Here is a 17,101-nt window from a genome sequence, read left to right as displayed (position 1 = left end):
TTGTTAAGAGGGAAAACTAATATCGAGCATTTTCTAACGTTAAGTGAAAGGCGAATTTTGCTTAACCAGGTTTCTATGGCGTAGAGGTAGTTCTGTAGTCGATAATATAGAGAGTGGATATCACTGTTTGATGCGAAGAAAGCAATGTCATCTGCGTATACGTATGTTTGTACATCTTGATGAAGAGGAATTGAACACATCAGAATGTTAAACAGTAGGCCTAATGGTGAAGTGACAGCGCCTTGAGGAACACGACGTGATTGATTATATATACTCGAGGAAAAGCCTCTTAGAGAGCAGTAAAATGTTCTTCCATTTAAAAATTCATCAATCCAGTTTGAAAAATAATTTGGAATCGCTATATTTCGCAATATATCTAATACAATTAAGTGTTCTACGCTGTCGTAGGCATTGGAAATGTCTAATGTCATTAGAGCACCTATTTGCCTCTGTCGCCGTGCTAATTTTATTCTACTTTCGAAGTCCACGTGAGCATGCCAAATGGAACATGATGGCCGGAATCCAATTTGGCAGGGGCTAAGCAAGTCTTTGTTCTGTATAAATTTAATCCATAACGGCATATAAAATTCTTTCAATTTATTTAACAAAATTTGAAGGTAGCGCAATTGGTCTAATGTTATCTATTGCATATCCTTCCCCATGATTTTTAAGAATTGGGATGACTGTAGCAATTTTCCACGCAGACGAAATCCATGAAAACCGAATTGAGTAATTTACAACAGCTAAAAGGTCATCAGAAGCTTCCCTAAATAAACTTTTGATCATAGCAGATGTTACCCCATCCACGCCGGGAGCTGAATCTAGAAGCCGCTCCACAATTTCAGCCAATTCCAACATAGAGATTTCTGTAAAATCATCTGATGCCCTTCGTAAGCGAGAACAACTTGGTAACACGGAAGAAAATCTAATTTCTAATCCCTTCGCGATTTCTTCTAGTGATTGTTTTATTTCATCACTACTTAAGATTATAGAGTCAATATTAATTTGACGCGGAAGAACTTTTCTACTGCGGAGAAAACGGCTACGATTGCTTCGACTGGTTTCGTTCTCTTTGCCTTCAATTTATCAACCGCGCTCATTATACCGAAGCCACTTTCAGCTCCAATAAAAATATCTGCACGCGCGTTCTGTATATCGCTTCCTGAAGCTGTAGATCATCGTACTTTTTTTACTAGCTCGGACCCACCTCTTCGCCTTTCTCTAAATAGACTCTCTCTCTCCTGGCGTTATAAGTTAGTGCAAGACAATAGGTAAATTAGCATTCAGTTCTTCCCGCATATCAGCCTGCTGCCAACAGTATTTAGCGAAGCGTCTCACTGTAACCCCACAAACAAAAAGAAATAAGCCCCACCTCAGCGTTCGTCTTGTTCGGAGAAAACCAGAATTTCCGCGGCCACTAACTCATCAATCACTGTCAGTAATCTAAGGAACGTCGTTTGCCCTTGCTTAGATACGGTGTTGTTTCTGTCGGTTGCCCCGGGGGAGTGACAAAATGCCAACCCTCCACGCAAGCCAGCCCGTTTCTTGGTCCCCTGCTGAGACAAATATATCTCTAAGTCGAGCGGAAAAGTTTCAGCTTTCCCACTTGGTGCGGAAGACACAGAAAATATGAAGAGAATATAATCGTTGATAAAGCATTATTTGCACTAGTAGATTATCAAAATGTGATGAGTAACTGATTTCTTTTTTGATTATTCCTTGTAACGTCTTAACAGAATTATGCCTGATCTATTGATTTCTTGCATGGTACGGGTGGGCTGTGTCGACAGGCCATGCATGACATCCTTAAGCACGACCGAGCCTAGCCAGTTTAAATACTAAATACAAAGGGGGAAAATATTAAAATATTTAGATTGTCTGTGCGTGCGCGAAGAGCTGTAGCCTACAAACTGCTGCCTGCTCTCTCTCAGAATTGGAAAACTTATGAACTAGCGATTCCTTCCATCAATTTTAATTCAAATTTCGCAGGGCAATAGGTGTGTGTGTGTGTGTGTGTGTGTGTGTGTGTGTGTGTGTGTGTGTGTGTGTGTGTGTGTGTGTGTGTGTGTGTGTGTGTGTGTGTGTGTGTGTGTGTGTGTGTGTGTGTGTGTGTGTGTGTGTGTGTGTGTGTGTGTGTGTGTGTGTGTGTGTGTGTGTGTGTGTGTGTGTGTGTGTGTGTGTGTGTGTCTACGCGCGCGAGTGTGCGGGGGGTTAAAAACAGAATCACAATTGTCAGTTTGTGACTACTATTCACAAACGAACAAGGAGACCCGTCTTCCTGCCTAGGGTGAACAATTTACCCTCCAATTGATATGCAAGACCCTCCTAACCGCCATTTACTTTTATCCTTCCTGCTACGCACGCTTCCCGAGAAATGATCGCCGCTGTGGGGGCTTCCGTTTCGACTCCAGGCGGTCAAAGCCGTGGCGTCGTGACAGCCTGACGGCTTGTCGATCGCATTGACGAAGTGCCCAGTATTTTCCCGGCAGAAGACCCGGATCTATCAGCTATTGTCTGCGCTTCCATTTTTATTCTTGTTCGCCATGGTTATTTGTTTTGCCTGCGTGCCTGTGCTGGCCCGGTCAGACCGTGGCTTTCCAGCGGGAGCCGCCGGCGTCGTCGCCGCTTCGCGCATCATCGCTACCGATTGTGGCACGAAGAGAAAGGAAAGTGGTTCGGCCAGTCCTCTCACAGTGAGCGCCAACAGAGCGCCGTCCCAAGGACGTCGCCGCAAGGGGGAAACCCCTCCCCCCTGCTCGCTGCGGGGTGGCGGGTGAGGCGCCTCGGCCGTCGATTAAATCTCGCCTGCCCCCCCCCCCCCCCCCCCCCCCCTCACCGCCCGCGTATCCCCCTTCGGCCAGGAGACGCGAGCCGATCTGCGCAGAACGCCCGGCAGCCGCCTTCAGGTGCTGTTGTATACGCGCTCGAGAAGCGAGAAGCCGTCCCCGAGAACCCTCACCGAGTCGACCGGCATGACTGTTGTACCGCGGACGATGCACTGGTGCCTAGCCGCCTGCTTTGTGGTGGCCGTTGGGCTTGTCCGGGAGGCGTACGCCATCGATGACCATCAGCTGTGAGCGCTCTATCTTATTCCTTATACTATGTCGTGTCTCGGGACCTGCGATCGTGTGAAATTTCAAGTGAACCACTCGTGACCACACATACACAGGAATGCGAGCGGACGTTTCAATGAATGCTGCAGCCAGTTTCGAACTGTAACCACGCAAGCGTCATCACCATATTTCTGGTCGGGTCTCTGCGCAGCCATACGAGACCAACACTTGAAGCAGTAGAGAGCAAGGATAAAAGGGGGGAGGGCGTGCTACGCCATGTCTGTTCAATAATATCGCTAAATTTTAGATCATGCATCTGCGTCCGCAGCATAGAATGTCGCTCTTCTGAAACGCTTTTTGAACCAGTATTCACGAAGCAATTTGTGCGCTAAACCGGCTTATAAGGACAGCCACTGGCCAATCGTGATAGCGAGCATATATTTTACGATAGCGTCCGGCCAATCACGAGCCGTTCTTACGAATAATTTTTTTTTTGGGGGGGGGGGAGGGGGGGAGGTAGAATTGTACACAGGTTTTTGTTCGTAAGAACTGTTGGCCATTGGCTAGTAGCCGTCGTTATGGTTATGCGTGCTTTTGTGATTGGCTGGTGCTTGTTCTTGAGAGCTGCTTTAGCTAACGAACTGGGCCCATATTCACAAAAATCTCTTACGCTAAAATTGTTCTTAAGATAAAATGCTAACTAATCCTGAAGCTCGACATATGATTAGTCAAGGCCCCCAGCCAATGGCAGGGAGCACTTACGAACGAAAAGTTTCGTGAATTCGGCTCCTTTTCTGTCAATACGAGCCCTGGGGCCATATTGACAAAGCTTTTCTTTCGTGAGCTCGCCTTGCCATTGGCTCGCCGCCTTCTCTAATGATATGTCTGGCATCCGGATTGGCTAAAATCCTTTCTTTCGAAAAATTCTAGCGTAAGAAGTTTTTGTGAATTCGGGTCCCGTTTTCCTGCTGGTTATATCGTTATTTATCTAAGTATTAAACATTTCAGGGCTCACCTTTGCGCCGCTGTACCACACCTTCACAAAATTGCTGGTGACAAGGACCTCATGTTTCGCAAATAGAAAGTCTTAGAAATTGCGCCCCCAAGCGGCTTTGCATACTCAAAAGCCCAAACTCGTTCGCACGTTTTTAGCGTTCTTTTGTACGCCTGGACGGTAGCGTACCCTAACTTTGGGTCCCCAAGTTCTAAAGCTCCTTGCTAAGTTGATTCTCTAAAACGCAGGTCTGCTCGCTCGCCAACCATTCAAACATTGTGCACTTCTGCGGACGACTATAGATCTTATACATCCATCCGAAGCAGTGAAGCTTTGACTGTTCCCTTTTGATGCGTCGCCTAAATTTTCAAACATATCCTGCGTGCTTGTTCAAAATAACTTCATTGGTCGGTTCGTTCACACCGAGCGCAGCGCAGCCCATAGCGGCCGCTCATTTACGAGCTCAGTCATTTCAGCCGCTGAACTCGTGGGTGCGGGCTCGGTTCAAAGTTTGGCAACCGTGTTTCCGCGGCAGATACGCCGAAAGACGGCCGTATGTCACGATATCAATGCATAAGGAAAAGCGCCAAGTGAAAGACCTCAAAGTGCATCTCCGAGCTATAGCGTCTCTCTCATCTCGCGATATATTGTTTGCGGATAAATGAGGGGTTACAGCGCGAAATAATACGGCAAACTGAGTAGATCCACGCACACACACACACCATAATGTGCCTTTCTCTCCTTGTATGTTGTCGTATTTCACATTGGAAGTCTATCGCTGTCCGTAACTAACTAACCAGACGGGCTATACCTCACTTCATCAAGACCTCCACAATCTCACATTTTAGCGGTTGTGGCATTAACGCGTCAAATGCGACGGAATCGTTTCTCAATGGGAGTATCTTGGTCACCTGTATACGCAAGCGTTCTGCGAAATCAATTCACCGATGGCGTTGTTTTGTCTTTCTTTCCTTCTTTTCTTTTTTTTAATTCACACATTCGAGAACACGCACTTGTTCAGAGGACGTTCGCGACTCGTGTGCTGCAATGCTGGACGATTGCGGTCGTTGACTGTGTGAAGCAGCTTCGTCGTCCACTATGCGAGAGTTTTCGCGTGAAATGGAATGCACAATCCAGTGCAGGTCAAAGAAAATCCAGGGGGAGTCCAATGTTACCCAATGCAGCTCATCCGTTCACCATACGGCAAATTTAATGGTGCCTGTGAAAGGGGGGCACCTAAGCAATTTATTTGGGAAAGCGTGTTGCCTGCTCTGCACACAGAGGACATTCACAGCACGGTCTGTGCACTGAAAATGAATCAATTGCAAATAGAGGCGGCCTTTGTTTTACGCCTAGCGCAGCTAATACTAAAACGGACAACACGTAATTAGTGCGTCTTTCTATATGCTGTCCGTGTAAACGATTTACTGGCTTCACGAAGACCTCCAAAACAAGGCCGGCGCGGGTTATACATAAATTTTTTGATCTCTCATACCGGTGTTAATAACATTCTAAATATTCGTGGTTGCCGAAAAGCTTTGCCTGGGCCGTCCGTCGAGGGATATCTCGAGGGCGCTTATACGTGGCTATGATTGCCTACAGGGCTCAAGCGATGCGCTGCTCGGGGTACCTGTGCGGTACAGTACTGGCTAAGCGTAAGTTAGATGTCTGTCCGAACCTAACGGTTGCCCGCGCCGTGAGACCAAATCTCACTCGTTTCCTCTCCTGAACGCGCGCACTATCCTGGCGCTGCTCTTGGCTCGGGAATCTACAGCACCGATTCTCTGTGGAACATACGATATTCGCTCGCCTTTCTGGAAGTTTGGTTTCGTTTATTTTGCATTGATAAATTCTACAGAGGCAATGAACACTACTTCAACACTGTCATCGAAGCGCTGATCGTCAGGAGACGCGCTTCTGCAATCGTCGGTATAAAACATCTATGCCTCTAGTCTGTCGGGAAGCGTCAGGCGCCGTGCCATAACAAGTATATCTCGGTTGCGCAAGAACGACCGTTATGGGCATCGTCTAAACATAGCTTCAAGCGCAGTTACTAACTTGTCGTGCAAGTTCAAAAGAAGAAGTGGCGAGGGTAAACGCAATTCCTTCGCGTCTGCACGCCGCGGAGAACCGAAGCCGAGGCTTTCTGGCCGCGTGCGTACGTGTGCGCGCGTTCGCGACGGCAAAGCAGAGGCCACGTATTGAGCACAAATTGACAGTGTTTATCGCCATCGCATCCATCCGAGGCGGCATTGAGTCGATGGGCGCTCGGAAAGGCCAGCCTAGCGGGCTTTCCACTTTCCCTGAGGCGCCGCTCTCGGCGCGGGGGCAACACGCAAGGACGCCGGGTGCGTATTCCGGCGGCGACGAGCCCCGTCCCATGGGCGCTCTTTCCTTCAATTGACTCAATAAAGTGCCAGCGCGCTCGTCACGCTGGCGCTCATTGTCAGGGAGTCGGCATTGTGAGTACGCACTGCGCTTTGGCCGCGCCTCGCTGTGTGTTGGGCGCCGCGGTGGATCACGCTAAGAATGTCAGGTGCTCCCGGTCTTCGATACCCGCTCCCGTACGCTATAGCTACACCTTATGCATATAAGTGATGCGCAAATAGCCAAGGTGGAGGCATAAAGAGGCGGGGGGGGATGTCATCCACCCGACTGTATAGCATAGTGCTACATTGTGATCCATTTCCCTGTGCTCGAATACCAACGTTCGCAGAGGTAGAAAAATTTGGCCCGTCAGAGGATCAAACCCGAGATCCTTCTCATCGCCGTCTCTGAACATCGCACTGTGCGTACCGTTTGAAGCTGTTAGGCATTGGCGAGATGTCGTAGCGTGGGAGATGAGACGCAAAACAAGCAGTATGTGGCCCCCAGTGTCTTGTTTTACGTCACACATTTTTCGCCGCGTTGATTAACTACGGCACTTATTCTGTAGTAGCACGCTTTGCTCACACCGTTTGCTGCACTCAAACGGGCACTCAAACGGACCTGTTAAAAACTGCTTCCGTACATAATGGTAAACTTCGTGCGTGAAATTTGTACAGATGCTTATGGAGTTCCTGACGCCGTGGCATTTGTCACAGTCATTCGTTCTATACAAAAGTGTAAGTGTGCCTTTGTTCTTCCCACAAAGAAGATGCACGCCTTTGTCAGAAATCGACAGCGCCCTCCATGTACAAAGAAATATGACGCCGAAGCATGTGATATCTCCTTATGCATCCTCAACGCTCCAACACTCGAAAATATCCAGGAGAGATACCGCCCTCAACTGCACAGCTTCGTCGTTGGTGCCCGTCAAACAGTTCCGAGTCGCACACCAAGTTTCGAACAAAATCTTCTGCTATTTCGCACGTCAACACTTCCCGACCTCACACGTATGCTCTCGTTGCATAGCTATGTTCGCATGCGGTGTTGGCCTATTGGCACTTATATTCACTATACTTATAGAAATTACAATGAGTCATTGCGATAAGCTCCCATGTTGTTTGTGACCAAGCTCGTAAATACCCTTTTGACGTTTTTCAAAGTAAATATACTTCTGAAAGCATTGCAGACTCCATGTTTCCAGTTGTGTCTGAAATTCTGAGGACTATACCTTGTCTTTTTTTATAATTTTGTCCTTATTTTTATCTCCTTGTTCTTTCCGTTCTTTCTTTAGAGCAGGCATGTGTTGTACCTTTTCTGATGGTAGCTGTCAGCCAGCTGTTTCTTCTTGCTATCATTAAAGATCACTAAGAAAAGTTATCTTTAGTTCCTGTTTCCGCAACAAGCTATTAAATTTAGTTGCATGACGCGGGCAGAGAAGTATTGCCACAAACGAAAGCGAGACGGTCGACAGCGTCAAACATCTGCACTTGAACCCACTGCTTATGCCATACGATGTCTGCGAAAACACGCTTAAGTGGGGTTGGAAACAATTTTGCGTACCACATCCACGATCTAGCCCAAAAGCCGCCGCGGTATCTTCCTGGTTAATGCGTTCTGCTGATTAGCGAATTTCGGGCACCGGATACCGGCCGCGGCGGTCGCATTCCGGCGGGTTTGACATGCGCAGAACGGCCACCTACTAATATTTCAGTTCAATTTAGGAAAACCTTGGGTGACCACTCTGTAGTTACTCCTACTTCGGCGTCACTATTACCTCGATTTGCAGATTTGGTGCAGCAACCCGCATTTATTGTTAGCTAGCCTGCAAAAACTGTGTCTTACACGCAGGGAACTCGATAACGATGCAATTCCACGCGCGCAACAAATTCGCCATTTCGTAAACACCGTTTCCCTGACTTTTCTTGTTCAGTTTCACTTGTAAAGACATGTTTGAGACAATGCCAGCTGTCTTTTGAGGAATTCGAAGGCAGTCGCATTTTTTTTTCACGAGCCGGAAAGCAAAAAGAAGGAGCGTACGTCTCTATAAGGAGGTTCGCTTTTTCTTTTATTGCGATAGCAATTATATGGACACTTCTACCGGATTTCTGCCGTCGCCGTCGCCGTCGCCGTGAGGTTCCCTATAGATAAAATCTTCGCCGCGCGCCGTATGCCCGAGCGGAAGCGTGCGGGGACGCGCGCTATCTCCCACGCGCAAGCAAGGAAGCGGAAAGCCAGCGCCGGAGGGAGCAGGGGGGGGGGGGGGCACTTCTCTTCCAACAACCGCGCTCGTCGCTCGTCCGCACAGTCTCTTATCTCTCCCACGCACAAGCAAGGAAGCGGGAAGCCAGCGCCGGAGGGAGCGCGCGCGCGGGGGGGGGGGGGGGGGCACCTCTACGCTGCCAACAACCGCGCTCGTCGCTCGTCCGCACCGTCTCTTATCTCCACACGGCTCTGACCTTTCTGCGCCGTGCATTCGCCGCTCAGTTTCCGTTGAAGCGATAGACCGCACGTACCTTCGCCCGCTGCTGCGGCGTATATATGCGCTTGCTGCCAGCGTTTTGACAGTCGTTGTCTGCAGTCATTCAGTGTGATCTATTCGACTCGGCATTTTGTCTATGCTATGCGGAGAGAGTCTAACGCTGTGTGTACTTGCAACCATGCGACTGCAAAAAGAAAGTTGCCCGATTACGCGATGAGACATTACGCGGTGTACGTACATACGTGTAGCGAGCGTATACGGGGCACGCAAGATGACAGAGAAGGCGAACTTATCAGTCACTTAGCGTGCCCAGTTTGAGCTACATATCGCTTCACTTAAGTTCGTAATCTCCTTGGAACGGTTGGAACTATAGGTACTATTGACCAAGAACATGTGGCAGTCCATCAATGACTTGCGCGTTTAATGTGTATCGTTCACTTATGGCTTGCACATGACTTCCTTGTGTCTTCACACTCCACATTTTAAATTTCACACAATTTTCTCAAGAAGAGACAAAGTGCTGCTTCGCATGTAGTTCAATAGACAGTGCACGAACTTCAAAATATTCACGAGTTATAGACAATACGATTTTCGGCGCACCACTCCACGACACGGACGAAAACAGCGTGTTGTTTGTGCGCGCTCACACCACAGTTAGTAATAGTCGGGCCACATTTTCCAAAGCACGCTACACATGCAATGCTGCCCGGATCGGCAGTGTAGCGTTACAGGTGTGTCCCTTCGCACGCGCTGCCCACGGGCAGCGCTTCTCATCAACACCACCGTTTCACACACGCCTTCTCGTGGTCATCGAGTCTCTCTTCATGTCGGTCTACTTACGCCGCAGCACACCTGCTTACCTAATCAGCTCATGTTTACTACAATTCATATTGCTACCAAAGCCGCTCACCTTACTTCGTATGACATTGCTGTGTTGCTATCGCATTCATTGCTTCGCCCTTAGGGCGAAACTGTGACATTTTTTCTAGGTTCGTGTTCAGTTCATTTATGTCTATTATGGCCAGCTCGCATCACTTTTGCACTCGGAAGAAATTGTATGCCTAAAAAGACTGACCTGTGAGGGAGAAATGCCGCGCTGTTAATTTTTAATTTTATTTTTTTAATGGAATAGGCTACTGAGTGATTTCTCCTCTTGCGGCAAGAGCCACATCAAGCGGCAGGTACATTATATTTCAAAAAAAAAAACGAAGAAAAAGAAGAATCCGGCAATGATCTGCTGGGTTTTACTTCTTCTTTTTTCGTTTCTTTTTTTTTTTTGTATGTGTAATACGTTGTGCCGACATGTATAGCGATTTCCCGTCATTTCAAGTAGCCTTGCTCCCGTAACAAAAGGGAAGAAAACATATTTGATGGCACAACTCGGCTTGCATTCACATAAATATTCTTACGCTAGAGCTGTTCGTTAGTGTAGGTGACAGTCAATAGCGATGTTGGACATATTATTGGCGAATTTGGCCGGCCAGTGACAAAGAGGTCCTACAAACGGAACATTCTGTGATTTCACCCCCATGGCCCGTATTCATTAATAAATACGTACAATAGAACTATTCGTAATAGCTGGTGTCAACCAGCCGTGATGTTGCACTTATCCTTAGCGAAGGCGATCAGCCAGTGGCAGATATTTTTTTACAAAAGAAAAGCGCTGAGAATTCGGCCCAAGGGCTTCTAGTCACAGAACTGTTTGTACGCTAGAGCCACTCGTAAGAACTGACGCCCCGCAATCGTGACCGCGGACATATGAATATAAAATGAAGATGACCTGCCCCCGATGGTATACAGTTCTTAAGAAAGAAAAAAAAACTTTATGAAACTCGGGCCCAGAACCAAAATTCATAATGTAGTTTGTACGCTGTTCGTACAGGCGCTGACCAATCGGGATAGCGAACAAAACGTACGAGTAAGCCATGTCCAGGACAGAGTTCTTTAACTTAAAAAAAAAGAACTTTGAGTTTTTTCGAATGAAACGAATTCGACCCCAGGGGCTAAACTTGCATTCTTACGCAAGTATATGGCTCGTAATAACGAACACCAATCAACATCGTGACGGTGAACAGATAGATGGCATCGCTGGCGCCAATCTGCAGTGTTCATACCCACTGCGGGCCGGCGCCTGCTTGCGCTCTTACATTTTTTTTTTTTTTTTGCCAACTTGTTTGCATTCAGCCTTGGTTCTCTGGCGCGACACAATGTATATGTTATAGTGTATGTCTTGCAGCAAAGGTACGTGGGAACGGCCCGCAATGGCGTTCCCACCTTCATCTTGAATGGCAGTCTTTGTGTCTTATTCCGTAAGTAGCCACATCATTGCGTTACGAAAACAAAGCCGACAGCGTTTGTCAGCAGCTTTGAATGAGAGCGAAAATGATCACATCTCATGTCGAACACCATGTTGATTTCGGACGCGCGCGCAGGCGTGACGTTGGGCCGCGTGTTGCCTCTGTTCCCACAAGGCTTGCGACACGATCGAGAAAGGGGCGCGCTACCGAGAATCGCCCGATCGCGTCGCCGATGACCAAGGTTACGGCGGACGAGGAAAACGCGCCAGGCGCGCCCCTCAAGCGTTTCAAGGGAACCCATTCAGCGCATCTCCGCATCGAGCGCGTGGAATGCGACTTTTCATTGACTGCGTAATAACCGCCAAACTCGTCGGATACTTGAACAGCGTTCCTTGTCTGGAGGAAATTTGCGTTCTTTGCTGTGCGTTTTCTCCTGCATCGTTAGTTATCCTCGAGCGCGCATTCGCGTCATCCGTTGCCTCCTCTAACGCCGGGGAGGGCAACAGCTGAGCTGCGTCGCGGGATTGACTGGCTCCCGCTATAGCGGCATCCCCTGTTCGGTGCCACCGAGCTCGCGGAAAGGTGATCCCGCCGTCGTTTCAGTGGCAGTATATATCCAGTTTTATGCAAACAGATGGAACTCGGGCACATTAGCGCTTCCGACGATGCGATGGTTCAGTCAACATGGGGATGATGGGGTAGCTAGCAGCTGCTTCTTGTCTTAACAGCATTTGAGCTCACTTATCATATATCAAACTCCGTATAGTACCGATAAGTAAGGACAAATCCGTTAAATGACGATGTTCAGTTTAACCTCGCTTAGGATACCGAAGACCCACGGTGAGAATTGCTGCACCAGAGTTACCCAGATTTGTGCACACGTATAGGCGTTGTCATTTATTTTATCTAGTACTGATTATCCCGTGATAAGATGAATTATCTCAGAATGTTACACATCTTATTTGCTGCAGCACTGCAATGCGATCGGGCGGCGCAATTGAACAATAAGGACTAAAGTAGGAGGCTTTAAATTATTGAACCAAAACACGAGAAATCCGCAAACCACCTACGCCGCCGATTAACCACCCTGAGGTTGACGGACGGCGTCGATCAACCACGAGGTGATTGACCTGCCGCAGGTCCACAGATCGGCAGATCATCCAGAAGGTAATTGATCGGCACTGCAGTCGATCAACCACGTGGGGGTTGATCACATTGTCAGCATTTGAAGTAAAACCCTATAAATGAATTAAATACCACTTTAAAAATAAACTGTTGCGCGATGCATCAAGATGTGCCTTTCTGGCATACAGAAAAACAAGCAAAAATAAATTAGCGAAGTTCTACCAAAATCTCGCACGTCGGAAATGTCTTATATGGGCGTTTCTCGACGTGCTCTACAACCTTCTATCTGACACTTTGCTCAGTAGGTGATTAATTTAAATATTCAGTTAATTTATTTGATGTTCAGTTCATCAACGATTAGTCGATATGAAAACAGAAATAACACTCGGCCAAAGAATTACCGACACAGACGCACATGGCTCTGCCTGGTCGCATATCTCCGCTAATATTAAATCACGTGGACATTGCTTTGGAAACAAGTGCGTACGGAGCCACTTGCAGGCCTGTTTTGACGATCACCTGCGTGCCTCGAGTGACGGCCCGGCCGCGCACGCCATCGCAGAGCCATATAGCTTCCTCCGCGTGGACGAAAACCTGGCGTGTTTTACGACGCCCGATGAAAATAAAAATCGAGCACCTGGAAACAAACGGACAGAGTCCCGGCACGCAACTGACGAGCGCGTGGGGCCCGTGCACGCGATTGACCCTTTTAAGCGCTAATCGAGCGCTGTGCCTCAGCTGATGCTGCTGCCGCCAGCTAAGCCTATGCACTGCATGCCGATGCCCTCGGTCCCGAACGCTGCAGTCGTAGATATGCTTATGGTTGAGTAGCTGAAGAGTTGTAGCTGAACAGTGAAGAGTTGCAGTGTAGCCAAACGTTCTATGCAAAAGAGGTTTGGATCTATATAGTAGGAGTGGCCAAAATATGGTAAAGAAGGTGTGCCGTGTTTACAATTTTTCACTGTTTACGCTACCTTGCAGAATAAAAAAAAATCAAAACACGCGCTTCTTATAGGTCCGAAAATCATGCACAGTTACTGATTCTAGTGCACTTTCGAGTGTATGCTCGAGAAGGCTCAAAACACTCCAGCGTTGACTATATCAGCGCTCAGGCTCCGTAGGAAAGAAATAAGGAAAGACAGGAGTGTCAACAATGTTCGCGCCCGTTTGGCTACCCTAAACGTGGGGAGGAAGAGTGTGCTAACACTGTTTTATGTGGGTGGCAATTCAGCCTAATCGGAAGAAGAAAGGGTCGAAATGTACGAGTAAGAAGGGCAAAAAGTGTGCACATAAACGCAGTGAAATGTTCATCGACACAGCCACAAGACGCACAGCATATAGCACTTTAGTGGCGTTGTCCTTACATAAGTTCCTCGGCCAGGATCTCGGGATATTTTCTTGTGAGAGCGGCCTCTACCCCCAATAGAAATGTCTGTAGTTCCCTTTATCAGGATCAGCAACAGCCCTGGCGTCATCCCTGCGACCGTACAGCGGCGCAAAGAGAGTCGCGCACTGGAGGGAAAAGCAGAATTCGGCCCTCGGGCCGAATTCCAAAAGCTTTTTGTTCGTAAGTGCTCTTTACCATTGGCTGGCCGCTTCTCTAATAATATGTCCAGACTCAGAATTGGAGCGGAAATTTTCTTATAAGAACAATACTAGCGTAAGATCTTTTTGGGCGTACGGGTCTCTGTGTGCGCGTCAATTTTCTCTGAAGAACCATACTAGCGTATGAGTTTTTTGTGAATACGCTTTCCTATGGGCGCGTACTCCGCATGTAAAAAAGTTTCATGGCCGCGGCTCGTGCAAGGAGAGCGTAACATACTGACGCCTGATTTTGTAGAACTTAGAGTGGTTCTACGTCTTCTCTATGTGCGATCTTTACCGATCTAGCAATTGACTGTGACTATTTTTATTCATGTTATTTTCTTCGACTTGAATCATGGTCAGTTTGCACCATTTCCTTTGACACCCGGACAGTTTTGCAATGATGGTGTTACAAGTTTGCTAAATATGCGGCTTAGTGATGGTTATGCACTCTTTGGGTCAACACAGACGTCCACCCTATTCTTTGGCTATTGATCATGTCATTCAAAGACGAAGCCGTTGAACTGGTCATTGTCAAGCTGGTGACAGCTGGTACTTCCTACAGAGCTTGATATTTACTCATGGCTCCGTTTGTGAAACTATGACAATCAGCTGGATGGCTTTCATTAAACGGCAGAGGAAACGGATATTTCCTATATGAAAAGCATGCTTGCCGAAAGGCGGACACTGAACAAGTCCGATAGAGGACATAGAGTCTTTCAGGCTATTCTTTACTGAAGTGGGAAAAAATGCACCGTAGGTAGTTCAGACTGAAACGCTCTAACATAAAAAAGGATGAGTGCATGCACTTACAAGCGTAGACCTTTGTCGGATAGCTATGGCAGAACAGTATATGTGCTTATCTTGGTCAATTGATGGGGTTGAGGGTCCCAAAGGTGCTTGCTCCTATACGAGTGTTTCTTTGTTGTTGTTGTTTTTTAAGACCAGGCAGATTTTTTTTAATCGCCTTTGGCAGATAGCGTAATTGTTGTCCTTGAGCTGGATTATTCGACGCGGTGGACATTACTCGCACGAGAACTCGAAATACATAATCGACTAATTAACAAGAATCACTAAGCATGGTCTTAAGTGGCGCTAACTTGACGAAACACAAGAACGAAGAAGGGAGACACACACAGCGCTTGGTGTGTCTCTCCCTTCTTCGTTCTTGTGTTTTGTCGAGTTAGCGCTACTTAAGACCATGCTCGGTGTAAACCAACCAGCCCATGCTTCCGTTCTATGAATTAACAAAAATCACTAATTATTGTTTTCATTAATTACGTTGCGGCAGATATTGTAATTTACGGATATGTAGCGAGTGAGATTGCTAGGCATATCCACTTGGAACGAATTCTAAGGATCACGCGGGTTTCAAGATTTGCGCCGTAAAACTTGCGGCAGAAATGCACTATTGTTCGACTTGTTCTTTTTAAAACCGCCGTTTTATGCATTGAAGCACCAAAGTAACTGGGACGCCCATCTCGCGCACTTTGGGAACGAATATCTCGAAAGTGGTGTCATCCTGAAAATTTGTTCCAAGTGGATACGCCTTGCGAACTCAGCGGCTGTAATTCGTAAATTGCTATATGTACATTAAACAAATAATTAACAATCTTAATCTTAATGTTTGTTATTTAGTGACCTATGCATTTCGGTTTCACGTTCAAGTAACGTCCGCCTCTTTGAGTAATCCAACTCAACTACTAGAATTATAATATCGGCCACAGGCGATTTTTTTTTTTTAATTCTGTATGGTCCATAAAGAACACCCGGTATAATTGTGAACTGTGGAAGGCGCTGAATTAATTTCGATCTTCTGGGTTTCTTCAACTTCCACCTAAGTTGTGCTAAACAAGACACGGGCGTTTTTTTGCCTTCTGCCTCCTTTAGAATTCGGGGCCCGCCGCCTGGAAGTGGACCCCCGACCTTGTCTCAGCAGTTGGATGTGATTGCTTCCTATAGCCACCGCATCCCGTGCAACCACACGGACCACGCGGTCATCAGCGTCGTAACAAATCATGGTGCACTGTGTCTGACACTAGAACATATTCGCACGCAGATCCCAAGACCTGTTGGACCTGAAGCTGCTGGGCCTCCGGCTGGAGACTAAGCTGACTATTCTCGAAGGCCTGATGAACAAGCTGAGCGCCTCCTCCAACAAGTGCAGCCAGGGTGGCCGCACGGGGGGTCCGGACGTCGACACCGAAGTGGCCACCAGCGACACCCAGGAGCGAATCCTGCGCGCCCAGCAGGCCATCATCGACATCAGCAACCGCAACACGGTCGAGCTGGAGAACCTATCGCAGCTCGTCACCACGCAGACGGCCAAGCTGGCCAACCGCTCCGACGCCATGCTCGGCCTTCTCAAGTCTTCCGAGCTCATACACCGGCGGCCGCCTCCTCAGGAAACCATCTCACAGGGCCGCAGGCACCACCAGCCTTAGAATACTTCTAGGCTGCCTTCGCGTCACAAATTCTCTACTTTTCTTTCCACGTGAACGATTTCAAAGGAACGGTGCGGAATAAAAGAAGGTCGGGAACGTTACGGCGCCCGTCAGTTCTTTGTGCACTGTTCGCATGGGATGAATGAGACAACGTCATCATTCGGAGACTCACGTCACTTCATCACACAGTGTGACGTGTACAACAGTGAACGAGAACCGTTCGTGTATGCGTGCGATTTGTAGGAGATAAATTTTTGCTGTGTGTGCGTTCCAATAAAAACTATGCACTCTTCCTCAGGAAACTGAAACACTTTGTAGGGAAGTATTGCGCCTGGTGTAAGGCCTTGTTGAAGGGACTTATGACTGTAGGATACGGTGGCGGTGTGCTATAGCATTTTTGCAAAATGAGTGTCGGATCTGGTGTTAAATAAAGGTTCTCAGCCGCTCTCTCGGAGACCAATGCAATCCAAAAATCACTGTCCAGGCGAACAGCCGAAAGTAGTGGTTGTAGAGCCTAGGTCTGCGCACTAAAGCTCTATAAAGATTTGGCTCAATCTCCGTCCGTGCCTCCTTGGGCAGTTTGACGAACGATGGAATGCGCCCATTAGCGCTCATTATGCTGATAATGCAGACGCTTCATACGTGCGACCAATTGGGTTCGCGTATTAAACGCCTGCATCTGAAAGTTATTTTCGGTATAATTTATGCGTGTTGTCTGAGGCTTCTGTCACTTCTTGCGTGCTGCAGTAAGATTGAGA

General features: G+C 47.7%; 1 protein-coding gene across 1 annotated transcript; it reads left to right on the top strand.

Annotated features, from left to right (window-relative positions):
- Positions 1 to 2,839: 2,839 nt before the first annotated feature.
- LOC119435992 (uncharacterized) lies at positions 2,840 to 16,901 on the top strand. The gene is made up of 2 exons (XM_037702709.2): positions 2,840 to 3,073; positions 15,959 to 16,901. The coding sequence occupies exons 1-2, from the start codon at positions 2,973 to 2,975 to the stop codon at positions 16,341 to 16,343; spliced, it is 486 nt and encodes a 161-aa protein (XP_037558637.1). The 5' UTR covers positions 2,840 to 2,972; the 3' UTR covers positions 16,344 to 16,901.
- Positions 16,902 to 17,101: the final 200 nt, after the last annotated feature.

Source organism: Dermacentor silvarum, chromosome 1 (assembly GCF_013339745.2).
Source record: "Dermacentor silvarum isolate Dsil-2018 chromosome 1, BIME_Dsil_1.4, whole genome shotgun sequence".
In the NCBI taxonomy this organism is placed as follows: Eukaryota; Metazoa; Arthropoda; class Arachnida; order Ixodida; family Ixodidae; genus Dermacentor; species Dermacentor silvarum.
The sequence above is the reverse complement of the archived record's forward strand: the minus strand, read 5'-3'. Positions and strand labels throughout refer to the sequence as shown.